Raw genomic sequence first — 26,529 nt, forward strand, 5'->3', positions numbered from 1 at the left:
CCAAACACACAGGCACGTCTCCTTAGCGCTGGTCAAATTAGCAGAGTCTGCGTGGTCATTAGGGAAACTAGAATTAAATTGTATGTTATTGGCTCATCTGTGCTTTTGTAGATGGACTATTCTGGAAAAAGGAAGATTGAAGTAATAAAGCATCCATTTAGCCAAAAGCTAATGAGGGCTCTTTCCGTTCACATTAAGTATTTATTGTTTAGCCTCTTATAGAGCTTGGGCAAAGACATGAAAAGGCCCTGATGAAAGCGTTATTAATGTCGGAGTGTTGCTCACCATTTGTAAGCTCATACCTTGTGTTTGTGTCATTTGCTTGCTGTGCGTACTTACCGACTACTGGCCAATGAATTTAAGGAGCTTCGAGCTACTGTTGCAAATATTACACTGTTACAGACGATAGAGAACAACCCTAATGCTCTAAGTCCCAGAGCTGACGGGGGTAATTTTTTCATCACGTTTTGCTTCCGTTGTTGCTTGCTTTAGGTCTGTAGTCACATGATACAGGGCACTGTTTGCTTTTCTTTTTAATGCCGCAGATTTGTGCCATAGTAGCAAAAAATAAAGTTTCAATGTTTTCTTGGTCCGTGTTTTAAAAATATTTAGAATCTTGATGTGCTTATCACTCCACTAGCAGTTATTTGGGTGGATTGGCAAACCTTGACCCGTCTGGGCTCTGCCTGTAATCTGCTCAACCTACGATAACCTGTTTTATTTCTTCTACCCTCTCCTTTTTTTAGATTTGTGGGTTTGTGCAGTTGATCTAGTGGCTCTGAATGTTTATTTTTTTTACATTGCATTTATATTGTTTACCATGTGTCTAACAATTAATGCAGAATACATGCCAGCAGTGAACAAACTTGGGGAGCCGGTGACTATAAAGCTTCTGAAATAAAGTGATGAGCCCTAAAATGAAGTTAAATTTAGAGGGATTTGAATAATGCCGTTTGGCTACTAATAGCTTTAGCAGCTAATAACGGGAGCTTTCCAGCCGACTCCTATTGCCCTTCTGCCACCCACATTTCTGTGCATCTCAATTAACTTTCCATAGATATGCTTCCTGTTATGAATCTAATGAGCTTCTTGCCTTTTACATCTCTGAGCGCATTGATTACAGAAAGATTTCCATTTCGGCACTTTGTTGTGAAATAGCTTTTTCTCTTTTGTGGTCAGCCTACAAAGACTATAATCCTGGAAACAAAGGATTTATATGTGCTACTTTTAACCACTATAATGAGTGCACCCCCATCACACACTGTTACTTCCCATGAATGCACACAATATAAAATAACATAAATTAAAGGATGTGGCTGCCTGTACATGACATCCTATGGACACACCAAAAAAGTTAATAAATACAAAGGGAAATTTACTAGACCTTTGTTGCGATTACTAGTTTTTTTTGCTATAGCTGGATATACAAATGGAAGTCTCTATACCAGTCATTTGCCATATATACAAATAACACCAATGACGACTAAAGTGTGTATGGAACTGTATATGCATGTCGGTGTTCCAGAACCCTCTCCGGGGCATATGTGCAGTCCCTGTTGGCTCCGTGTAGGCGTGTCAGTCAGCCGAAGCACCACCCACGCATAAGCTTCTGTATTTCCTAAAAACGAATAGGTGATGTTTGTGTTTAGGTATTGGGTAGATGGTCTCCACCGTTTCTAGCCAAAGGCTCAAAATATTGTGATATCTTAGACTGTGAATGTAATTTGTGTTGCCACATCGATCTCTGCCTCCTTGATCTCCAGCGAATTGGATGTCTTGGATGTCTTGTTGAGTAATGTGCGCCTATGTGGCCAAATACGTGCACGTTAGTGAATGAAAGAGGGGCAGTGGTATTTAGGTCCCAAAAAAGGACATTCCCTTTGGAGATATGTGTTCATTTTACGCTATGGTGTGGTGTCAATTTATGTTCCTTTAAGTTGGTTTGTTGTGATGGTTGTTTCAGTCCATGTTCCTTTACCCTAAGTGGAATTATTCTTAATATACAATAGATCTAATAGATTAGAGGGCAAAGTGTTTCACAGAGATCCCAGTTAGTTTCTTAGCAGAAGGTGGGGGTTTTGTGTTTTTTTTTTTCTTGCTCAGCTCATTTTTGTTGTCAGATCTCTCCCACGCATTGTCAGCTCAGTGAAGTGTTATGGCCAAACAGTAGTAGTAATAAAAGCACCCTAGAACCCGTACTTAGTGCAATGTATGACTTGGTCCAGCTAATAAAGGAGGAGGGACTAGATGGGTCCAATTACTACCCATGTATCTCTACCTAGAGCAATGGCTTACCCTTTGTTACTTTGACACAGAGAAGTTAAATGCAGTTCAGTACAGTAGAATTGAAGTATGCAATTAGCAGCTTTTAATAGCACAAGCTTCTTATCCCAGGGCTCGACAAATCCCAGGCGCCAGGTCGCCATGGCGACTCAGAATTTCGTCCTGGCGCCTAGGAGTTTGTCAGCCTCTTACGTCCACAAAAAAATGCCCCCGCGTCACCACGCGGGGGCGCTGCTATCTGCTGTCTGCCCAGAAGTCTGGGCAGACAAAACAGCCACTCAGAGCCCGCCCCCAAGCCTGAGATCACTCCCACGGAGTGATCCGGTAGGCTGAAACCGCAATTGCAGGAAAACCTGCAATAGCGTTTTCAGCTGCCACAGGCAGCTTCAGGAAAGGGGGTTGAGTGTTGATTGGGTCCCCACACAAGTGTGGGGACCTGACACAATATCCCCCTGCTGCCTGATCGCTCCATGAGAGCGACAGGGCAGCGTTAACCCCTTCAATGCCGCGATCGCGGCATTTAGGGGTTAATTCCCGTTTTGTACGGGGCTCTGCTGCTGGTGGTCTGCCTGGAAGCCCAGGCAGGCCAGCAACAGCAAAAACGAGCCCCCCCCCCCAAGCCCTTTGATGACTCCTGTAGGCATGGAAGCCTACAGCAGTCATCAGAGAGACTCCCCCCCTGCAGTGGCTGGTCTATAGACCAGCAGTCGCGTCCCAGCTGCCAGAGGCAGCTTCAGGGACAGGGGGAGAGGGTTCTTTCCTCAACCCTCCCCTGCTGCCTGATCGCTCCCAGAGCGGCATTTAGGTGTTAATTCCCGTTTGTAAGGGGCTCTGCTGCTTGTGGTCTGCCTGGAAGCCTAGGCAGACCAGCAACAGCAAAAACGAGCCCCCACAAGCCCTTTGATAATTCCTGTAGGCATGGAAGCCTACAGCAGTCATCAGAGACTCCCCCCTGCAATGGCTGGTCTATAGACCAGCAATTGCTTCCCAGCTGCCAGAGGCAGCTTCAGGGACAGGGGGGAGAGGGTTCTTTGGTCTTCACACTCATGTCAACACCCCTCTGCTGCCTGATCGCTCCATGAGAGCGATAGTGCAGCGTTAACCCCTTCAATTCCACAATTGTGTATAACACATTCGTGGCATTGCAGGGGTTAACATTTGTCCCCACAAGCTGGGGACTAAATATCAGTCAATACTGTGCTCCAATGGAACATCAGTATTGAAAGTGTTACATATATATATATATATATATATATATATATATATATATATATATATATATATATATATTTATTTATCAAAAAAAAATAATAATAAAAAAAAAAAAAACAGCACTGACTTGAAAGTCCAGGGTGCTTCCAGGTCAAATGCTGTGAGTTTAGTAAGTGGGCTGATGATGATCAGATCACTCCTAACCAACTGTTTAAAAAAAAAAAAATCCTGGCTCCTAACTTTTTTAGCTGGCGCCTAGATTCACAACAAATTTGTCGAGCCCTGTCTTATCCAAAAAGGATCCCCTATATATATATATATATATATCAGAGATGGTGAATAATTTATTGTCGCAGAGGGAAACCGGGGAATGATAATACAGGGGACCCATCAGACATCATGATCAGTGTTTAATCCTGGAATGTCCATATTTCATGCATAAAAAAAACCAATCACCAATAAAGTGAGAACGTTAAGCACCTACCGCTGGTTTATTAGGTTGCAATATATCGTGTAGTTGGATTATATCTGGGGACGCACTCAAGAAATGTGTCCATCGGTGACATTTCATTACGTTTTAAAACACATCCTTTCCTTTCCTTAAGTGAAATTTAAGATGCTTTTCACGGTCTGTAGACATGACAGTTCTATGGAGAAATGCTTCATTCCATGATGTTAAATTAAATGTATTATTTGCTAAGTTTGAGGTTATTGTGTGCTATTTCGCCATTTTAAATGTGAGGTTTATGAAGTAGCACTGTTAATGAGAAAAAATATCAGTGGAAAGGTGTACCAGGAGTAGAGTAATACGCGTCAGAGAAATATTGAGGACCACCTTTTTCTTTAAGAAACGGCAACTTTCTGATTTAGAGAGCAAGCCCAGTCAAATGGCGTTTTTGGTGCACAATACAGAAATTATATAATGACTAATCCTGGTAGTCCAAGAGAAATGCTTGAAAACCACAAAAAGGGTGTTGGGTGTTTGCTGCTTCCGACAACCTGTTTGAAATGGTGAAAGCAAAAAAAAAAAAAAAAAGCAGGTCCCAGCTCCCCCGCTTAACTATTCATTATGAATTGCAAACCCTGGCAAGTTTCACCAGCAAAAGCGGCTGGGCATGCCTGTATAGTGCTTAATTCAAAGGGTGAGAAGTCTCTGGAGAAATCCCACTGAATTTACTATACATTATAAAGGGCCAGCCAGTATCTTCTCACAGCAGACGCTGTGAGGTTAAGGAGATGAAACTTAACACTCCATTTAGTGAACAGGCCCCAACGAGCCCCACAGGACAGTTGCTCCCTATCTCTTTTCTCTGCTTTCGACTTCTCTTTATAAATGTGTTATCCCTCTCACTATCGCTATTTGAATGTCTTTTTGTGATTCAGACCAGGGCTGTAAGTCCATGGGGCAAGAGGGGGCAGCAGGTTAAGAGGTGTGAGGGAACCACCTGGCAGCAATGCATCTGATCTGATGCGAAAATGTTTTTGTCTGCAATTTGTCGTGAACAAAAGTAACTGAATGCGTATCCACAGCAAGTGGCACCCAGTTGAGATGCGCACCCTTAGTCCGCAGACTGTATCTGTATGGGAGATGTGACCCAGCCCTCCGTTTTGGGGATATATATGCTGGCAGCTCACCAGTACGAGAAGCTTTGAGGCATTTCAGATACACCCTGTATATGCAATGTATGTTTCTCTGTAATTCAATTAACAGGAGCTATAAAAAGCCGTGCTAGCATGGATCTGGACCATTCCCCATCTGCATTTACAATGCAATTTTACGTAATGTTGGCTTTGACGGTCAGAGCAATTCTTCGCGAAGCGCTCGGTGCCACAATGATTCCCAAACATCGTTGCACTCTGCTGAAATCGAACGCTCCTGATGCTTCGCTGTGTTTGCCAATTGCCTGTCTGACCACAGAGACAGAGGAGTAATCGCATAAGTTCTCCATCACAAGTCTCCAGAGTTGGATTAGAAAAGGGTCTCTTGTTGTTTTCCTGTAACAGAATCTTTAAATGGCTCTGCTGGGATCAGGCTAAATCTTGTGGTGGTTTACAAGGAGATGAAAGTGTACTTTTTTTTTTTTTCTCTCACGCTCCCCCCCCCCATTTCTCATCGAGGCAATATGCAGAGCTTAAATGATTCCACAGCTTCGGAGTGCTTCACATCACAGTAAATGAAGCACGCTGTCTGAATAACCGCGGGGCTCTCACCGTCTCTCCCCAACACTTCCGACTGCTTGTTCTTGGCGGAGCCGGGGGTTTTTATTTGATCCGCTGTCGTTTTTTCCCTAGATAATCACTCCTTTTCGAAGACTCATACTGTGTGCTGAGAACAGGAAGGAGATGGAGGATTGGATCAGCTCGCTGAAGTCCGTGCAATCCAGGGAGCATTATGAGGTAAAATTTTCTATGTCAAGAATCGGGAAAATAATACATTCTCTCCAGTTTAAAAGAGCACAAGCGCGTATCGCCGCAAGTAACTTTCGGATGGCGGGGAACCCTTTGTACTCTGATGCTAAGCATGTACGTCTTGTGTGCCGCTTCTAACGATGTCGGCTCTGTCACAACAACTAATTAACTTGCTTCTAAAACAATATCTTGTAGCATCTTATTACTGCATGGTAAATGGGACCAGGAATACTAATAGCCCTGGGTGGGGCGGTTTGCTCTTTTCCTTATTGTCTGTGCCACGGGTTGGACGATTGATTCGTACCCTATGCATCCGAACCATGCACCTGAAATGTTTCTTTTCATATTGGAGCAGCTCGTACATGAACGCGGTTTTATTCTGTATGTTCATCAGCATGGTATAAAAAGGAGTTCCTACTGTGGCTATATATATATATCTATAGATATATGTGTGTGTATATATAATAGGATGCCTTTCTTAATTTTTGCAGCACATTTTATTAATGGAACAAATGTAACATTTTAAGCTTTCCCATGCAGCATACTTTTAGCTTTTATATAATTACATGAAATGTATTTTAGTTCTAGCTTTACTGCCAAATTTTGTCTCAACTTCTCCCTTGCTAGACGGCACAGTTTAATGTGGAACATTTCTCAGGGATGCATAACTGGTACGCCTGCTCCCACGCGCGACCTACCTTCTGTAACGTGTGCAGAGAGAGCCTGTCTGGGGTCACCTCCCACGGCCTGTCCTGTGAAGGTATGTTCCGTGTATGCCTTTCCGTGTCGCACTCCTAGCTCGCTCTGTGTACGGGATTACGTCATTGGTCTCCATGTGTCAAACAGCGCGGGCATCTTCGGCGTATGCTCATTTGGGTAGTTTTAAAAAGTTACAATGATGTAAATCACTGCCCATGCCAACCAAAGTTGGTTCTGTAAACATGCAGCAACGGGCAGCAACTATACAATTTCTTTTTTTATAGCCATTCATTTACATTTATCATAAATCATTGGTGTCTTCCATCTATTCCTTTTAGGATAACATATTTTTTTCTTTTCTTTTTTTATCGATGTGGAAAGGATATGGGATGGATTGCGCAGATATCTTTTTAGGGTAACTGTAATGCGTTTTGTACCGGGTCAGCGGTCACCCTTGGCTAGTCCCTGAAAGCTGGCATAAGTTAAGGGTAACTGAAATGCATTGATTTCATGATGTCTTAGTTTAGAAAAACCTTCACAGGGACTTTCTGGAAGGAAAAAATTGGTAGTGTTTTGGCAATGTTACACATTTCACTGCCACTTTTCTCAGTGATTCAACTTTTTTTCTGAAGCATTGTCCAGATACGTAATGTTATTTTTTTTATGAATCACTCATCGTTCTTGGTTTGTAAGATGAGACTAATGATAAAACAAAGCAACAACTGTATGTATGCAGAACAACTTGCATGGTGCACCAAAGTGGGGAAAAAAAGTAAATAATGCCCGTAACACCGGTATGAGAGATAAGATCACGCTTCTACCTCCCGACTGTCAAAATTTAAGCTGCTCCAAGACCATTATCTCTGAGTGCAAGAATTACCAGCCCTGATTTGGGAGCGTTCTGCAGACAGATATTGCAATCAATAGTCGCTGCTGCCTCAAGAACCTGATCCATTTATTATCCTGCTTTTACTGAGAAAATGTTTAATCTAGATGTGTAGGTAAAGGGAGTTTTATATGTAAAATAGTAGGACAAAAGTATTTGGACATGCCTCTTTCCAGAAGGGTGGAAGCTGTTATAGCTGCAAAGGGGGGCCAACTACTGATTAATGTCTATGTATTTAGAATGTGGTGTCATTAAAGTCCCTGTTAGTGTAATGATCAGGTGTCCCAATACTTTTGTCCATATAATGCACTTCCCGATAGTCCTGTTTTCTTTTGGGGCATAGTCCCCATGTCCCCAGGTATCTGTCCTGCTGTTTCCAGTGGGGCTCATCGGCTGGTTAGGGAGGGCATCTAATCGCCCCTGACTGGCTAATGGCGCTGCCACTTGCCACACTCAATACAGGTGTCCCAATTTGGACACCTGAAATGTTGGAGGGCATAGGCAAGTAATGGACATGGAAGTTCAGGATGTTTCCTTGCTGGATTTCAGACTTAATTTTGCAGAAGAATCCTTTGTTTATTATTTATTAGAAAATAATCTTATCTGTATATGTGTGTGTATCACCATATAACTACTGATATTGATGCATCACTTTAAGAGAAGCCCAGCGTTAAAAATGTTTGATAACTGCTTTTTCTCCCCCTGCGTCAGTTGAGCTATATTTGTAAACTTGTGAACAGATGTTGAGGATCTTGTCAATGATCTCACATGTACTGAAATGGCATCTTATTTCTTTCCTTCCAGTCTGTAAGTTTAAAGCACATAAAAGGTGTGCTGTTAGAGCAACAAACAACTGCAAGTGGACGACACTCGCCTCCATCGGTAAAGACATCATTGAGGATGAGGATGGTGTGAGTACAATTATATTCTGCTATTTTCTCGTTCTTACCCCTTGGGAGTACACGTTCAAGTCCTGAGACAAGTGCTAACTGTTATTAGGCGTTCCAGTTGCTAGTCTTGTATGTTTTGTTTGGGAGCACTTGTTTTCATGTCTGGGTCACCTCGAGATCAGTATGTTAATGGCTGGGACGTAGATTTTTAGATTCATATGTAAATGGGATGGAAATTACTATTGTCACTATATTCTAATAAAATGGTGTGTTTAGTCAGGACAGGCTTCATAGAAAAGCCCTTTTTGTTTCACGTGCATGCCCCGGTCAATAATCCCATTTATCTGATTGAGTTTAGCTACACTTTTCTTAGCCAAAGTGACATGCGCTAGGAGTAGATCAGTGTTTTATATGAACTGCATATAAAAGCATTGTGAGGCATATGATGTCCTGATTTTGGTTTACTAGACATTTTTAATGTTTGTGTCTTTCTTCATCTTTCAGATAGCAATGCCCCACCAGTGGTTAGAGGGGAACCTGCCAGTAAGTGCCAAGTGTGCGGTTTGTGACAAAACATGTGGCAGTGTGTTACGCCTGCAGGACTGGCGGTGCCTTTGGTGTAAAGCTATGGTGAGCTGCTTTCTAGTATATTCGCACAACCAAATTATGACGTTGCATTCTTGTAGATAGTGGATCAGTCGTTGTCCCCAACTTGCTAACAGTATGGAGCCTGCAGTGGTTTTTACTGGACCATTGTAGTGGTTTTACATTATACGATTCATAATTACGTTTACTGGAAATAAGACTTGGGCAAATAGCAGGAGCATAGGATTAGAAATAAGATTGTGTGCACATTTAGAAAATGTTCTTTTTATACCAATATATGGATTCACATTGATTACTTGGAATGTAGATCCATGGAAACATAGAATTTGACTGCGGGTAAGTAGGCAGGCTGCCCATTTTTCCTTAAACTGTTTGCACCCCTTAGGACAGGATCAGGAATTCCCTTCCGGTAGGCGTCAGTGCTGACACTGCAGGGATCTCAGATTGCTCCTCCTGCTGGCTGATCGTATATATTGTGATCAGCAATGCTTGTTGATCACAGCGGGATGAACACAGACCTATCAGGAGGAGGAGTGGGGGAAAGAAAGTTTCCCCCCCTTCCAAAAAATACAAAAATTAAGGGAATAAAAAAAAAATAACATTTATTGGGAGCCCATCAAAAATGTAGGAGAGGTGCCCAAAAGGATCTTGAAAATCTCTACCTCCCAGATCCCTTAAGCTGAAAAAATAACTAATATAGGGTAAAATGCAAAGGGTGTATGTTGCCCTCTTGAACATATATGGAGTATGACTAATCAGGAGATGTTGCGGAACATAAATTTGGGTTATTGTTCAGCTGTGGCAGCTACAGTATAGAAAAACTTTTAATTTGTGCAGGTTTATCAAATATGGTAAAACAGGATCATTGGAGTCATTTGCTGTGCTCGCAATAGCTTTTGCCCATTTCATGCATGTTTAAATTCCCTCACAAGCTTGTAACTAAAGCAAGAACCTTCTTCCCAGTACGAAGACTTTAGTTCCCATAATTTCATTAGATTATGTTACACAAATCATTGGTCCATAAATTTACATCACTCCGTAGCCGGCATGGTCCCAGGATTATGAAACTCTGTGCAGCTCGTATGAATGCCATGCCCCCCCATTCTATGCAGGTACATCTATACGTTAAGGTGGGCTATGTATTTAGTTTCCTTGGAAACGCGCTGCTGTAATACTTCACTTCAAATGGTTCTGAATTTGTCCTTAAATATAAAGTCTACAGCATCAGCGACCTCCACTAGCGCCCTGCAAAAAAAAATTTAGGCCCCAGACATTTGTTAAGAATTTGAAGTAACATTTTGAGATTGATGCCTTCTGTTGCTAATGTCTGCATACTGTATTGACAGGTACACACTGCATGCAAGGAACTCTACCCTCGAAAGTGTCCCCTTGGTCAGTGCAAAGTTTCTATCATACCTCCAACCGCGCTCAACAGCATAGACTCTGACGGTATGTCTCTGGGAAAAATGTGTCTTCGAGTCTGATAACCAACCACATCAGAAGTCTTGGCTATTTGAGTTGGAGGCTTATTTGTTTTAGTTTGCATGGTTCCAAACAAGCAATTCATTACGGATTCATCCAGAAGTACATCACAGTCTTTGTGGCGGCTGCTAATTCCAGTCTCAAATGTATTTTCTCGAGCCAAGAAAATAAATCTTTCTCTTTTAAGCTTTTATCACATTAAAAATTGAAAGTTCTCTGAGATTATAGCAGGCAATTACTCCTGTGCTATATATGATACTCGCACAAATTTGAATTAACTTAGTATTTTTAAGTTTCTGTTGCTTTGGAGTGAAAGCTTATTATTGATGTTCATGTCTTGAGCTTTTTACAGATAATTGTGTATTGTTATACTTTGGTATCCCCTAGTGGCACAAAATAGGATGCCCATGAGTCTTCTCCTGGTTCTTCTGTTTCTTACAGTGCTAATTATACTCTATGCCGTCTTTCAAAATTAGGTCAGTATAGTGGAGGCGTGAAAGTAGCACACAATAAAATATTCAGTATTCCCATTGTTATATAAAAAAAACAGTGTAGTTTAAGGGAAACTGGGAGTTCTAAACGTGTCAAGTTCTCAGCTGAAGGCTTTTATTTTCTCGCTAACTGGTGTCAGGATTAGATCTCAGGATACCATCTAATCCTACGGGTTTTCTTTTTTTATCTATAGGCGCTGGTTTTACATGATCTTTTTTCCCTTTTAAATAAAGTGGGACATCGCTGTTTGCAGTGATGTGGCTTGGGGTGGGGTTTTATTCATATGAGTAGAACACTGTGATGCACTCATACCCAGCAAACTGTCTGAGCGCCTAAAAAAGAGGGCCATCCATGAAGCGTACAGTGTCAGAGGGATTGAGGGTGAGAAACACAATGTTTGAAGTCTTAAGAAGACATCTTAAATTCTGATGACTGGTTCAACTTTCTTCTCACTGACTGCATCCACAACACCTCACTCACATCAAAGGCCACCTTCAACCTATCGCAAACTTACTTGATGAACCGTCACTCCAAGAAAGTGCTGAAATCCTCATGTCTTGAGATGTATGAAATCACATACATGTCCTTAGCGGTGAAACCATCTGCCTGCCACTTCCTAACATGTTACATTCTTCCCAGTTAAACGGGCAGCCACGGGCTATTTTTCTGTATGCTGACACCGCGTACGAAAGCTAATGTGTATGTTAAGGTATTTCTCCAAAAAGCTGAGGGTAATGTGTCAAACAATAATTCTTACACATTTTTCCCAATAATTCTGTAATAAAGCTGGCTACTTTCTGTTATTTTTTAATTCACAACCATTAACTCATTTTTCACCTTACACCCGGGATTAGGGGTTACAAACTATTTATTTGTTTACTTTTGTATGTTGCCTTGGAGTGAACGCATAAATAATAATAATAAAAATAATTTGTTTAGTAGTTGATCATTGTTCTTTTGTTGATCCACTAGGGTTCTGGAAGGCAACCTGCCCTCCCTCCTGTGCCAGTCCGCTCCTAGTCTTTGTCAATTCAAAAAGTGGAGACAATCAGGGTGTAAAGTTCCTCCGGCGCTTCAAACAGTTGCTCAATCCTGCTCAGGTGTTTGACTTGATGAATGGAGGTCCTCATTTAGGGTAAGAAATTACAATTATGCTTTTCCCAAAACTTGATGAGTGTGGAGCTATTTGGTTAGAGGCATGCCTTATATTGCTGTTCCAAGACTTTTTATGTGACTTTGTAATGGAGTAGTGTATTTAAACAAAGAAGAATGCTTTTTATGAATGCAACTTAATTTATAAATACATTTTTGGCTTTCTATACATACATTATTGTATTATTGTGATACCCTTAATGTTTTACAGCCAATTAACTATTTATATATAAATTAGCTTCTTGGTGTGTTTCTTTTCCTTTAAGTTTGGTTATATTAAAAGGTGAGCCTTAATTGTAGACACCAACAGACTCTCCTTGGTATATATTTCTTAAGTGCAGAGATTTAATTCTCATAATTCTGTAACTTCTGTGGCTTAGCATTTTTGTTTTACAGCCAAACCTTCTGTATGTGAGGAAGTTTTACTTTACAGAGATGGTGGCAGATAAATGGAACAGCCACCCTTTAGTAGTGGTAGAGGTGATACAGAGAGCAAATTTAAACATGCGTGGGATAGACCTAAAGCTATCCTTTAATTTATTAAAGTTACAATGGGCAGACTAGAAGTGACTGGTTCTTACCTGCTGTCAAATTTTATGTTTCTCATAGAAAAGGATATGAGGGTAGGAAGGAGGTATTTTTGTGTAAAAGAGGGACTCTTTGGAGGTGTGCAGTTACCCCTTTGGATTATTAAACTTTTCTTTTGTTTGACAGATTGTTGCAGCACATTTTATTGCTTTAAGGATGGTAGATATCATTTGTGTGTGATAGGTAAAGATATATAGCTATATATATATATATATATATATATAGATAGATATATATATAGATAGATAGATCTTTACCTAAGTAAATTGAGCTTATTAAATGTTGGTATTGAAATAACAGATTTACCTGTCTCCTAATCTTTCATTCCCCAAGATTAAAGTAATCGGTGTAGTTAATCTAGTCTATCATGATTTATGATGATTTATACATTTCTAGTGCTGTTGTAGGAATGGGGTTCTTGTGTGATTCCTTTGCCTCTCAGTTGTTTGATGCAGATTAAATGTCACTGAAGAGTTGGTCTTTAAATTTGTTTATTTAGGTATTTTTCTTTCCTTAAAGCAAAGATTACATTTTGTCACTGATTTAAAGTGGTGTTTTTTTTTTTTTTTTTTTAATCCTTCTCGGCATAGTTTACGATTATTCCAGAAGTTTGACAATTTCCGAATTCTTGTGTGTGGAGGAGATGGAAGTGTCGGTTGGGTGTTATCGGAAATAGATAAGCTCAGCTTGCATAAGCAGGTATGTGTTTGAAGTGACGTGCCAAAAATACGATATCAAGTTATTAATTTTTTATACCTGTAGTCCCTGCAATAGTTATTGCTGCTGCCTCTTTTTAGCCCATCCTACCAAATCTGTTCGTGTATATAGTACCCATATTTTAAAACGATAGCTGTAAAGGCAGAGTTCTTGTAGTGTGGTTCATAGATGACTCAAAATCCTTGCTAACGAGAATGCTCATCAGATACTTATTTGCATTTGATGTATTCCATCAAGCTTCCCCATGTGTTACTTTGATGGGCATTAAGGAGCGCCTGTGTGTTTTAATTAACACAAACGCTTAATTAAGAATTCAGTGTCGGCTGCCTCCCGCAGTGTGTAGTTTGCATTAACACAGTTAACGTGCTGTGCAAGCCCAAGATCCGTTTTCCTTTCTCTGCATTAACCTTTCAATAAGTCCTGATAACTTAAAGGTGCTGTCCCTTAACAATTTAGAAACGCAATGGATCATTAGAAACACAATTTCTAGTACTGTTAAACAATCAAACCCTTATCAGAAATGTATTAACAATGTAAAATTGTCTGTTCCATAATTAGATCGCTTAATTGTTCTGTGTCACACAAGAAGGCACTGGTGGTAGGCTGTTGCCATAGAAACTAAAAAAAAAAAAAGTTTGATTAAATCTTCAGAGGAAAGAATAAAATGACAGATCTGCTAAAGATGTTTGTTTTGCATACCACAGAATACATACTAATGTTAATGCAATTACCCAACACCAATAAAGCTGAAATGGAATGCATCTTACGGAACAGAAATCTAATTTTGTTTGTGATTGATTAGTGCCCCTTAAGGATAACGAACAACCTCAAAGAGATTAACACTGCACAATCACTCTCATGGACCGATCATGCGGCATAAACAAATTTGTTATGCACCCCATTTTCCGAACGCTTGAAAAAGGGGTACATTGTGTATATTATACTAGAAATGTTACAGTATTTGTCCTTTCCCATTTTTTAATGCACCACCTTTTTTTCCAAAAGCTTTCATGTGGTTATAAACACATAAAAAACGGCTCTGCTCAATTTAAGCTTGAGGAACCTACGTGTCTGCATGCTTCTTAATGTATTTTCTTATATCAAACGGTTTCTTTTCTCTTGGTCCAGTGTCAACTTGGAGTGCTTCCCCTAGGTACTGGAAATGACTTGGCCCGTGTTCTTGGGTGGGGAGGTTCTTGTGATGATGATACACAGCTGCCACAGATTCTGGAAAAGTTAGAACGGGCCAGCACCAAAATGCTTGACAGGTAACACCCGTAGCCAACATGCGGGGGAAACCATGATGTGTTGTGTGTCCGGGGCTGTATACCTAGGAGCCGGCTAGCAACACCATGCTAAATTGGAGTACTGCTGCCTAGCATGCTGCACCATTATTTTGGTGTTCTAGGGATGCATGCCTCTCTGGTTCCACTTTCATTTGTCCAGCCTTGTCAATGCCATACAGAAACAGACTGAATGTAGACGGGTACCTATAGAGTCATAATGATGGCTCAGATATTTGTACACCGTTATTCATTCGGTTTGTCGTATGGACGTGTAAACGTACAATGATATCGAGCTTGTTTTCCAACCAGTGATTTTGAGTCCATGGTTTCAAATTCCCTTTGCTGATCATTTGTCAATGTCTGAGTGGATGTTCTTTGTGATGTTTTTGTTGTCTATGTATGAACAAGATTATCTCTGTTTTTCATTCCAATCACAAAGAGACAGTTTCCATACGTTTAATATTCCAGGTGGAGCATTATGTCATACGAGCTTAAGTTGCCTTCAAAGCCTTCTATTCCAATAACTTCAGAAGAGGAATCTGAGGAGTGTCAAGTAGGTTCCTTTTCCTTCATATACACATTCCAAGCAGGGACTCCAGCAAGGAGCTCATACAATCACATCTTTTTCTATGATGGCCCAATAAAGTGTTAAAAATAAACTCCTCAATGTTGACTAAAAACTCCATCTTCTCTTGGACCAATGTATATTGACTTAACGAAATTTTGTGTACTGAGAGATTTTGCAGTGGCAGTTTCACATGCCCCTTGCTGTTCCAATGTTTTTAATTTTAATATTATTTATTGATTTATAGAGTGCCATCTTATTCCACAGCGCTAATTGTAGACTTTATCTCACGCAACTATTAATATAATGTTTCCTTTGTACTCTTTAATATCATGTAAACTGGTAAAGATTTGTTTTTCTTTTGGTTCTTACTTTTTTTCTTTTTATAAGTTTCAGATATCTGCTTATGAAGATTCAGTGGCCACTCATCTGGCAAAAATTCTAAATTCAGATAAGCATTCTGTGGTCATATCTTCAGCTAAGTGAGTCATTATTTGCCTTACTACGCCATTATCAACTGCAGCTTTGATAGCTTCATCTTAATCCTGGGAAATACTGATCTATATCAATAGTGGCCATTGTTTTTGTCATCAAAATAACAAAAAATAGATCCCAGTAATATTTGTGGAAGATGTTTTTATCATGGTAATTAAGCTTCTGTAAGAACTTGTTAGGAAAATTTAGATTTAAATATATAACCAGATGTTGTGTGTGTTTTACATACACACTGTGGACAAAAGTATAGGGACACTAATGCACTTTGCTTTGTGCACTGGGATCGGTCGTGCTGGAATAGAAAAGGACCTTCCCCAAACTGTTCACACAAAGTAAGAAGCATAGCACCACTAGATCTGACGCTTGGCATTGTACTTGGTGATGTGAGGCTTGCATGCAGTGCTCGGCCATGGAAACCCATTCCATGAAGCTCCCGTCGCACAGTTTTTGTGCCGATATTAATGCCAGTGGAACTTTGGAACTCTTCAGCTGTGGAATCCGCAGAGTGTTGGTGACTTTTACACACCATGCGCCTCAGAACTCTGTGACCCTGCACTGTGACATTACGTGGTCTTCCCGTTCATGGCTGAGTTTCTGCTGTTCATAAACGCTTCCACTTTCCAATAATACCACTTACAGGTGACCGTGGAATATCTAGCAGGGATGAAATTTCACAAACTGAAGAAGGTGGCATCCTTTCACAGTACCACGCATGAAGTCACTGAGCACTTCAGAATGAACACACACACACACACACACACACACACACACACACACACACACGTTTGTAAATGCAGACTGCATGGCTAGGTGCTTGATTTTATACACCTGTGCAATGGGTGTGATTGAAACACTTGAATTCAATAATTAAGAGGTCTGTCCCAATACTTTTGTCCATATAGAGTAAATTATTGTAAACTTTTTACATAAAATACTATTGAATACTATGGGGAGTTTGGATAGAGGGGATTTGGATTTTGAATGATCATTTATCCAATGCGAGTTTTATAACCATGCTGTTATTTTATGGCAAATATATTTTGGAAAGCTGCAATCTACAGGTGTGATCACAGTTTGTGAGGAGTGTTTAGGGGAGCTGAATGTGCCAAACGTAACTATCCGTTATAAAGGGCCCTTTATAATTCATAGTTTATGCCAAAGACTCTAAAGTTTCAGCTCCTACAACCTATCAGTCTAATGAATACACCACAGAGTAGTTTTGTTTTCATTGTTTTCCTTTCATTTATGTGAGATGTTATGTTTTTAGGGTTTTGTGTGAGACTGTAAAGGATTTTGTTGCAAAGGTTGGGAAGACATACGAGAAACCAATGGAAAACACAGAAGAGGCAGAAGCTATGGCTTTAAAAGTGAGTTTTGGAGGTATTATAATGATTGGTGCAGGCTTTCAGCCACATGATTTTCACATAGTACTACCAATTAACTTGTATTTTACAGTAGATAGCTTGCTTTAGCTTCCACGTTCTGTTTTTCTTCCGGCAGTCATTCAGTAATTGGTCTTTGCCCACAAACAGCCTGCCTGTGCCATCAGCGCCCACAAACAGCCTGCCTGTGCCCCTGCCCACACCACTTACCGTGGAAAGTGCTGGCAGGGGAGGCTGTCTGAGCGTATCGGAGAGTAGGATGCAGGTCCCCTGCAGCGCTGCGAGGGATCTGTATCCTAACCCTGCTGCCTGCCCGGTGCCCGGAACAGCATGTCTCGGGCGTCAGGCGCTACGAATTGCGCATTCCTGTGCTAAACCCCGAATATAGGCCGCACCCCCACTTTAAAGACTTAGTGTGTGTGTGGGGGGGGGGTGCAGCCTATATTCGGGCAAATACAGTAATTCCAAACTAAGTGTTCTCCATTCATGTAGCCAGATAATTTTACTTTTTTTTTTTCTACTAACATGTAACTTCTATAATAACAAACTAGGGTTTACTTCAAGGCAGTAGTTGTCTTTTGAATGTTCTATTGGGTGTGATATACCTTTTTAGTTGGGTAAGATCTCTAGATTGTAAGCTTTATGAGCGGGGCCCTCCAAATTGTTATGTTATATACTACTTACGTCCTGCCTACCCATTGTACAGCTCTAGCCAATGTGATGGTGCTATATAAAACAATAAATAGGAATCATTTACGTCTTTCATATATGCCTGGTGATCTAGATCCAGTTAGATGATATGTTTAAAATGACCCTCTGGCCTCTGCGTTCTAGAGCTTGGCAGATACTGATAACCATTTTACCTTCTTAGTGCTCGACGTTAAATGAAAAATTGGACCTGCTCCTTCAGACACTCCACGCAGAAGCGCAGGCCACCCCGTTATTGTCACATTCTACGCCCCCCATTGTAGAGGAAGAAGTTGAGGATGAATTTTCCAGTGAAGATTCTTTGTGTGAGAGTAAGGAGCAGTTAGCAGAAAACATAGCCAAGTCTTCCACCCCCAAACTCTTTAAACCCCGAGAACAACTCATGCTGCGAGCCAACAGCTTAAAAAAAGCAGTGCGGCAGATTATAGAGCAAGCCGAGAAAGGTGGGTGTGCATTCTCTTCCACTAAATATAGATTAAAAATGTATGTTACGTAAAATGAACATATGTGCTTATACATTGTCCTAGAAAGCCACAGGGTCAATCATTTGTTAAAATGTTTAAAATACATTATAAACTAGTGAATGTACTGTTAGAAGCTGTGGCTTTCTACTAACACAGATAGGACTTAACAGTTTGTGGTTATGGCCCCTTATTGCAGTTTTATTTTCAGTGTAACAAATGCATTGCAATGTATTCCAAGCAGATTATTTAAATAGAAAAATGTCTACAGTTTTTTATATTCTTCTTTGAGAACGGTGTAAAGTCTTCATTCAGCATATCACATTAATTGCATACACTAGTTTTATTAGAATGTGACTGTTGACGGAGACGTTCTTGGCAGTAATGGCGTCTCCATGTTCTCTTAGTTGTAGATGAACAGAATGCCCATACTGAAGAACAAGCAAATCAGTCTCCTGAGGATTATAGGAAGGAGTTAGAAGAGTCTAAAGAGGAGGAAAAGGATGAGGATACCAAGGAGTCGTCAGAACTTCTAACTGGTAAGCGTTATAGCATTATGCCATGCCAGCGGTACAGTAATAGACGGGTTTTGTACTGCTGAGCACGGTTAAATATATTTAGGAGACATCAGTGCCAAAGGTTTGAAGTGGATATGCCATGGGATTGTCCAATACCCTTTTCCACTAGTATTGCTTTTCTCTTGATTAAGTTTGAAGTAATGCTGTCTTGTATACTTAAAATCTTTTTATCCTTCACTTTTGGTTCCTGGCCTTCTCGTGAAAATTAAACTGTGATCGGTTGTAATGTAGAACTATTATCATAGTGCTATGTATTCTACAGATTCCATATAAATATATGTAATACAGCGTTTCGTAAGCCTGCTTGTGCAGCACTGGTGTTACGGCCACTTGGCTTGACATATCTTTCTTTTCATACCTATACTTTTTGATATCGGATAGACAGAAATACAAACTGCCTTTGATGGGGAGGGATTTCCAGTGTGTGATGATAGCTGTATTTACAATAGTTTGAGCTAAAAGAAGGCATTTACTATCTCTAGGCTGCTTCTGATTTCAAGTGATTTGAGCCACTACCTGAGGAATCGGTGTGTTTTATTAGTAACTTAACACATAACCACAACAGTGACTAGGGTAACCAGGATTGTATTCAGCATTTAAATGATCCTTTCTGTGTCTCTTTTCTATGAATTATACGAGTCCCTTTACTTAATTACTGGGCCAATTGATTAGATAAGCTTGGGCCAAACGTTGCCAGCCTTCCCCTGCAGCCAGTTTTAAACTACAGGCTTTCTCGAAATCCCTAAAAATGTTTGAAATGTTTTGTAGCCGGAGGCTAATTGAGAAATGGACAGTCTATGGACACCTTAACCAAAATGACTTGTAAGCTATATGTATTTAGGTATATGCTGGCTTCCTGCTTTAGTATTTGTACTTCTGTAGCTCCTTTTTTGGGATATTTATATGCTATATAGGTATTTTTATATAAGAATAAATTTGGGGTTTTTTCTTGTTATTTGGGTGTGCGTGTTTGTGTACTTTGCTGGCCTGAATTAGTCTGCTGCTCTTTCTGCTCCTCTGATATTGTTCTATTCCTGTGTTCATTAAGAATACTTCTCCTATTTTTGTAAGCACCAGAGCTACTCACCGCTAAATATATTTAGTCACTGACTGGTTTTCTTCACAGAGTACGCAGGCAGCCGGATAAAATCAGACCTAATTGAGATGTAGGTTCCTTGACCTAGGATTATAGAAAGTCCGGCATCGTGTATGTGTGATTAGCACAGAGAGACCCTAAATGCAGGAGAAAGTTCTGCAGAATAATTCTGTAAAGCCGCTTTCGTCTTGCCGTTCTGTGATCTTCCCTTCATGACAGCTAACCTTGTTGGTTATTAAGGTGACTTTGAGTTAGAAGACCTCTTACTGAAGCTTGTGTATTTGTGAAAATAGTATCTAATAATATTCGATGAGCTCAGGATGCAGATACCTGCAGCAATGACACCATTTTCAGTCATTAGTTTTATCAGAGTACAAACAGTAAAAGGTTATTTGTAATGCCGCGTAGCCCCAGGAATCCCATCCGTCATAACCGAGAGCAGCTGATCGGTGGGGAATGCTGGCTTTACGGAGTACATTGTCAGAGGCTGTATAAAAGTGAAGCTGTACAAAGGTTACAACAGCTGTGAGTGCCATTGGAATAAACTTACATTGGTACATGTAGGGCTCTCTTGGAAATCACAGAAAAATAAAAAATACTATATGATTTTTATTTTTTTCCCTTTTTTGTGATGATCTCTCATCTTAAAGGGACACGCCATCCATCATATGCACTGTATTGTATATGATAGCTGTTTGGCCCTTTTTTTACACTTCCGTGGTGTTTCCCTTGCAGAATCCTTCTATATGTTTACCGCTTTCTCCATGCATGCTGTGACTCTTGCAGGGTGGGGGTCTTGTCAGACCCTTTCAGAAAAAGTTCCTATTGATTTCAATAGGAGCGCTTTCTCACCACTGACCGCAGAGTACTATAATATGCATTCCTCTTTAGTGGTGTAAGAACTACTTTATTAAGCTGTTTATAGTGACTCCTAATATGTCTGCATGCCTATTTCTGCCACATTATGGCCATTTCTGAATAGCTCTGAACATCTCATGAAGTGCAAATTTGCAGGAAAAATAGTTCTCATATATATCTTAAAATAAAGAGAAAAATATTAACGGAAGTGCAGAAAGTGCCTGGTGTTTGGAAGCGTCTGAGAATTCTTGGAGGAAAACTATTTGCATAAGGTGAAGCATCTATACGTCTCCCCTATTGTGCCAGGCAGTTTAGGATTGTGGTGGTGGATGTGCCCATAGAGTTTAAAAGTTCTTTATCACCATAAAATCTAATGGGCCATTAGACCGGTTGCAGTGGTGATAAAACCGCATTTCAGATTCCAGAATCGCTTTTTATGCCTTTTGTGTATAAGGAGGAACAAAGTACTAAAAATTTAGCAATTCAGAGGAAATGTCATTAATTCCTAATGTGGTACAATGGAAATATTAGCCTTGAGGCTGTAATTTTGTGGCAGCATTTTTGGCTCTTGCTACTTAGGCATATTAACATATTGTTTTTTTCTTTTTGCCAATTACAGTAAAATCGGCTCCGCGGTCACCAGACAGACGCACAAGCCGCAGTGCTTCTTCCCATACTAGTCCTACTGCAGTGACCAGCAAGGAAAACCTCCCTGTGCTGAACACTAGGATCATATGCCCAGGTAATCCAAGGGAATGGCTTTCCAGTATCAAAGTGACATCATAATGTCATTTAATACTCAAGAACTTTACTTTCTTATGGCCTATGATGTTTATATGGGATTAAACTTTTTTGCTCGGATTTTGTTCACTCTGTTTTCCATTCCCATGACACTTTGTCTCCGTTGGTTTGTCAAACAGGGCTGAGGGCAGGGCTGGCAGCCTCCATTGCCGGGAGCTCCATCATCAACAAAATGTTGCTGGCCAACATTGACAGCTTTGGTGCTACTCCTTTTATTGATCCAGACCCAGATTCACTGTAAGATATTATTATTTTAATCTATAAAGGGCAGCCATCAGTAAAACTGAAACTGCCTTGATTTCTGAATATGATGGTACAAATTTATGCTCACTTTAAAGGTGTAGTTCCACTGAGACAAGGAATGAATTGCGCTCTCGAGTATGTTAAGCAAGTAAAATGTCATCTCACTAGATTTACTCTGAAACTTGACTTTTATTAGTACACTTAAAAAAGGACTGAATAGTGTTATAGGCACTACCCTAAGTGTGTAATTTTATTAATTTCTAAATTAGAGGAAATAAGTCTTAAAAGGACAAAAATAAAAAAAACTGGTGAGATGGAGTATTCCTTAGTGGTTAAGAATCTCATGAACCCGATATGTCACTCCTATCCTACCTGCCTAAAAAAGCTAGTAATCAAAGATGTCGGCTGTCTGTAATCTAAGCATCTATAACATCAGCCCTATCCACAATTCTAAGCCTTCTCACAATTGCTAGTACAAACACAGAAGACCCAATTGAGATGACGGCTTATTTGTTTTTGGATTTCATTTAATGTTTTTTTTTTTTTTTTAACCTTAACAGATCGTTTATACTACATAGATATAGAATTAAACTGTTTTAGCATTGATCAGCCCCTGGAATTGTGATTGTAATACTTCCTTTAGTGACAAATGTTACATTTCACAAAGTAGCTAGAACATTGCATTTCATTTTGTCATGTTGCTTTTAAAGTGGCAGATCTCCGCGAGACATAAATCTGTATCAGATGTGCAGTGTTTGAAGATCACACCTTCTGTTTAAGAAGATCTGAGAAGAGTGTTTTTGGCTCTAATATGTATTTGTCTAAAGTTGTTAACTTTATAATGTTTGCTCTTACAGAGAAGGCTATTCAGAAAAGTGTGTGATGAACAATTACTTTGGGATTGGCTTAGATGCAAAGATTTCCTTAGAATTTAACAACAAACGAGAAGAACACCCTGAAAAATGCAGGTAATCTGATCATAAGTTACCCAAAAAAATGAATAGTACATTAAAAATAATTTTAATTTAATGTTTAATTGGGAGTTCAAAATAATTATATTAAATAGGGTAATTTATAATGTTGGTTCCCAGTTTATAAACCTATTTCCTAAAATGTGTCAGGAGATATTGTACATATAATGAATTATTACTTACCCAGAGGTGGTTAAAGGTCCTCTTCAGAGGATGTGGAAAGAGTGAGATAAATATCCCCCTTAAATTTTATATCACTATAATATGTAATCTTATTAAACTTTTTATTAAAAAACTTTTTTCATCACTTGTGTTTGAAATGGAGCTCTTCTGAATTATTTAGCTAAGGACCCCGTAAATACTTAGAGCCGCCTCTGGTCTACTTTTGACCTGTTTGATGTGAGTTTCGTTTGACTTTATTGTAATACGTTGTCGTCTGCTTAGGGTACTGAGTGACAGACGCCTAGTTCGATAACATTTATTTAAATCGATATATTGTTATTTCCAGAAGCCGAACGAAGAACATGATGTGGTATGGAGTGCTTGGTACCAAAGAACTGCTGCAAAGAACTTACAAGAACCTGGAGCAAAAGGTTCAGCTTGAGGTAAGCGGTGTGTTCTCTGGGCTCAATCTATGGACCAGTGCTCTTCTTATTTTGCCTAATAATTGTTCTCTTACGTGTTTATTATGTAATGGCTTTTACAGAGTGATGTTCTTTTCATAACTGCTAATACATAATAATAAGTGTAGATGAGGATAATTGCAAGCTCAGCTTAGGCATTTCATGTGTGAATCAAGACACAAGACAAGGCCAGCAGCTAACTAAGAGATTGAAAGCCAATACTGATAACTGGAGCGACATATTCCTTCTCTTCACATTAGTAAAGTTATTTAAAAAGGAATAAAAATGATTTGCATTAAAGGTTTTCATGTTAGGAGATGTTTGAGAGGATTGCTATGGTCACCCTTTTCAAATACTTTGTAAAGTATGTTCTTCTTTATCTCCTTTTATTCCTATAAACTTCCTTTATCTGCAGACCTGGACACGGCTATTGTTCTCAGTCATGTGATATCCTGAGTGACTTTTCCTGCTCAATCACCACATCGAGCTTAGTCTTTGCTATAAAGTCTATTCCTCAATATAGTTTCACGAGTCTGAGTGTCAGACTGAGCTTTTATATCTTGACCGATATGATAAGTAGCCGGGTTGTATCTCAAGTAGATTGGGATGAAATACCAGCGCTAGAACACGTACAAGTGGCCAGTGTGCAGATGCATAAGAACATTATAAACGGCAGCTGTTGAAAACAAAATTAAAAAGAATGTTAAAACATATGTTTGATCAGATACTAGTTCCAAATAAATGTTTCCCTTTAAACAATACTTTATTACCTGATATTTTATTTGCCTCATAGTGTAAGAAACCTTATAACCTGGCAGGGCTAGGTTCCATGTTAGCACGTGCAAATGAGTATAACATATATTTAAGTCAACATTTTACCTGCTGAAGAATTGTATAGATTGTTAATATTGGGAAATTTTAAAATTGAAAATGTTCCCCTATGTCACTTTTACTGGATTCCTATCTCTTGAATAAACAAGCATATAGAAACTGCAGACTTCCCCAAACTGGTGGAATGCTGTCCGGCCGCTTGTACGAGTATTCCGGCATGTGCGTCCCTCAAGGCGTTTAAGCTGACACTTCGCTTTTTCATGAGTAACTGTCACTTGTCAGCCTGTAAAGGTACAGATGCTTAATTAATAGATGTTGTTTTTGTCCTCTGCAGTGTGATGGGCAGTATATCCCCCTTCCTAGCCTCCAGGGAATTGCAGTTCTAAATATTCCCAGCTATGCTGGTGGCATCAATTTTTGGGGAGGAACAAAAGAGGATGATGTAAGTTCTACGCAGAGAATTATGTTATCTCCATAAGGTTTTGCTTTCATTGTTCGCAACACATATTCTGTTGTGGATGACTGATGGAGACTTTGTCCTCTCTTGTGCTTGTTTTGGTACTAAACAAAAGCTTTTTTGAATAAGTGTGGTCTAGCTACCTGGTCACGAGGTCCAGCTCTTCGCTAGAAGTCCTCTTTACCTTTCATTTTGTAGCATTGGCATTCTGGAATGTGGATGTTTCTGTAAAGTAATTAGACATGCTCCTTTGTCTGTACTTGTATAATGTAATTACATTATTAGCAATAATATATATGTAAAGAGTGCAGTTTCTTTAATGTGGCAAACAAGGGAGATTGTGCAATCACCACACATTTAATCACTAGTTCAGCTTACACAGTAAGTACCAAGAACACAAGACATATCCCAGTTTCAGTTTTAATGTGTTGCTGTTTTATGTAAATCTGCAGTATATTTACATGTTGGAATAGCTTATTATATATAATATGACTTATGATCTAAGCCCAAACTATGCTTACCTAAAGATGATGCATTTTACCCGTAGAGGCGGTATCTAATAGTCATGTTTGGCCCACCAAAATGAGTCTAATAAACACTATCGCGAAAGCAAAAATGGGTCACCGCTACAGTTAAGAAGGATGGTGATAGGTTGCTTTTTCCATAAATCTTCAATGTTCTCGTCTTGATGTAACTTGCTATCTTGTGAAACTCGACATAAAGCATGTTGTTGGTCTTCTTATTTAAAGGGTTGCTCCGGCAAGCACGTGCATATGACTGTCTCCTTTTAAATTATTTTTGTATTGCATGCAAATGCATATAGGGTTTTGCTCATCTAGTCTGCCCATTTTTCCTGATGTACAGACTGAGACCTTAATCGGTCCTTGGCAATGGAAGGTGTACCTGGTACATCTCTGTTAAAAATACAATACCCCGTGTCGCCACAATCAGGATGTTGCTGAATAGAAATCATAAGTTGTTTCAGTAACTGCATGTATCCAGGTAAAAATATTACGAAATTCTGTATTTGTATATGTGATTGTTAAAAATGGGGAAAAAATACTAAATTTTACTACAATGTTTGACACAGATTGCAGCTAAATGTTTAAAAAGTGTTAAAATACTTTGGGCTGTCAAGTTTTAAAAAATAGATATTTTTGCTCAGCAGTTTTGCCAGTAAAAAAAAAACTGCCAAAAAGGCACGTTTAAAAACGTGATTGGACGCAGTTACCCAGTGATTTAATTTTAAAAGATACTTGTCCTGGGAAAAAAAACAATATTGTAAATATATATTGTAAAAAGCAACATTGTAAAATAACCCTGGTCCTTAATGGGTTAACCTCTAATACTTTTGGTATTATTTACATTACGGGAATATTCAAGTGTTTTGAACTCATCTCTCGTGTAGTAGTGCATCCTAGAGCTGGCTCGCACAACAGTTTTCATTTTGTTTGCTGGAGTGTTACAAGTAATTTTTCACCAATGTGTACCCTGCTCAGGAAATCTTGAAAGAAGTTTACTTCAGACGTGTCTGTTTTTTTTTTTAAAAACTCCAATTAAATGGCTTTTAATGTACCGGTATTTCCACATAGAAGTGGAAGTTCTTGGCAACAGCACCCTCTAGGGCGAGATCCTTCACTTTAACAGTCGGGACTGTTCTTCATATGCCTATTTCACTTATTTCACACACAAACTTAGGGTTAATGGGTTTTTCCCTAATCATATGGCTAAACTTTTAGTGGGGAGAAAAAAGCTAAA

The 26,529-nt window shown here is 39.5% G+C and overlaps 1 protein-coding gene across 7 annotated transcripts in view; it reads left to right on the forward strand.

The window, feature by feature from the left end:
- The window catches only part of DGKH (diacylglycerol kinase eta), a 104,484-nt gene that overhangs the window by 65,223 nt on the left and 12,732 nt on the right, over positions 1-26,529 (forward strand). For 4 of the 7 annotated variants that reach the window (XM_053455455.1, XM_053455456.1, XM_053455453.1 and 1 more), the window contains 18 exons: positions 5,788-5,892; positions 6,532-6,664; positions 8,294-8,400; positions 8,884-9,009; positions 10,332-10,434; positions 11,932-12,094; positions 13,290-13,398; positions 14,545-14,684; positions 15,171-15,255; positions 15,658-15,749; positions 17,030-17,129; positions 18,016-18,295; positions 18,721-18,852; positions 21,465-21,587; positions 21,766-21,883; positions 22,747-22,857; positions 23,369-23,465; positions 24,649-24,756. In XM_053455455.1, coding sequence (XP_053311430.1) covers positions 5,788-5,892; positions 6,532-6,664; positions 8,294-8,400; positions 8,884-9,009; positions 10,332-10,434; positions 11,932-12,094; positions 13,290-13,398; positions 14,545-14,684; positions 15,171-15,255; positions 15,658-15,749; positions 17,030-17,129; positions 18,016-18,295; positions 18,721-18,852; positions 21,465-21,587; positions 21,766-21,883; positions 22,747-22,857; positions 23,369-23,465; positions 24,649-24,756 — 2,232 coding nt within the window. Of the gene's footprint in view, positions 1-5,787; positions 5,893-6,531; positions 6,665-8,293; positions 8,401-8,883; positions 9,010-10,331; positions 10,435-11,931; positions 12,095-13,289; positions 13,399-14,544; positions 14,685-15,170; positions 15,256-15,657; positions 15,750-17,029; positions 17,130-18,015; positions 18,296-18,720; positions 18,853-21,464; positions 21,588-21,765; positions 21,884-22,746; positions 22,858-23,368; positions 23,466-24,648; positions 24,757-26,529 lie in introns of those variants that run through there. The other 3 variants (XM_053455454.1, XM_053455458.1, XM_053455459.1) reach the window with 2 other exon arrangements.

This window comes from Spea bombifrons, chromosome 2, assembly GCF_027358695.1.
Source record: "Spea bombifrons isolate aSpeBom1 chromosome 2, aSpeBom1.2.pri, whole genome shotgun sequence".
Lineage (NCBI taxonomy): Eukaryota > Metazoa > Chordata > Amphibia > Anura > Pelobatidae > Spea > Spea bombifrons.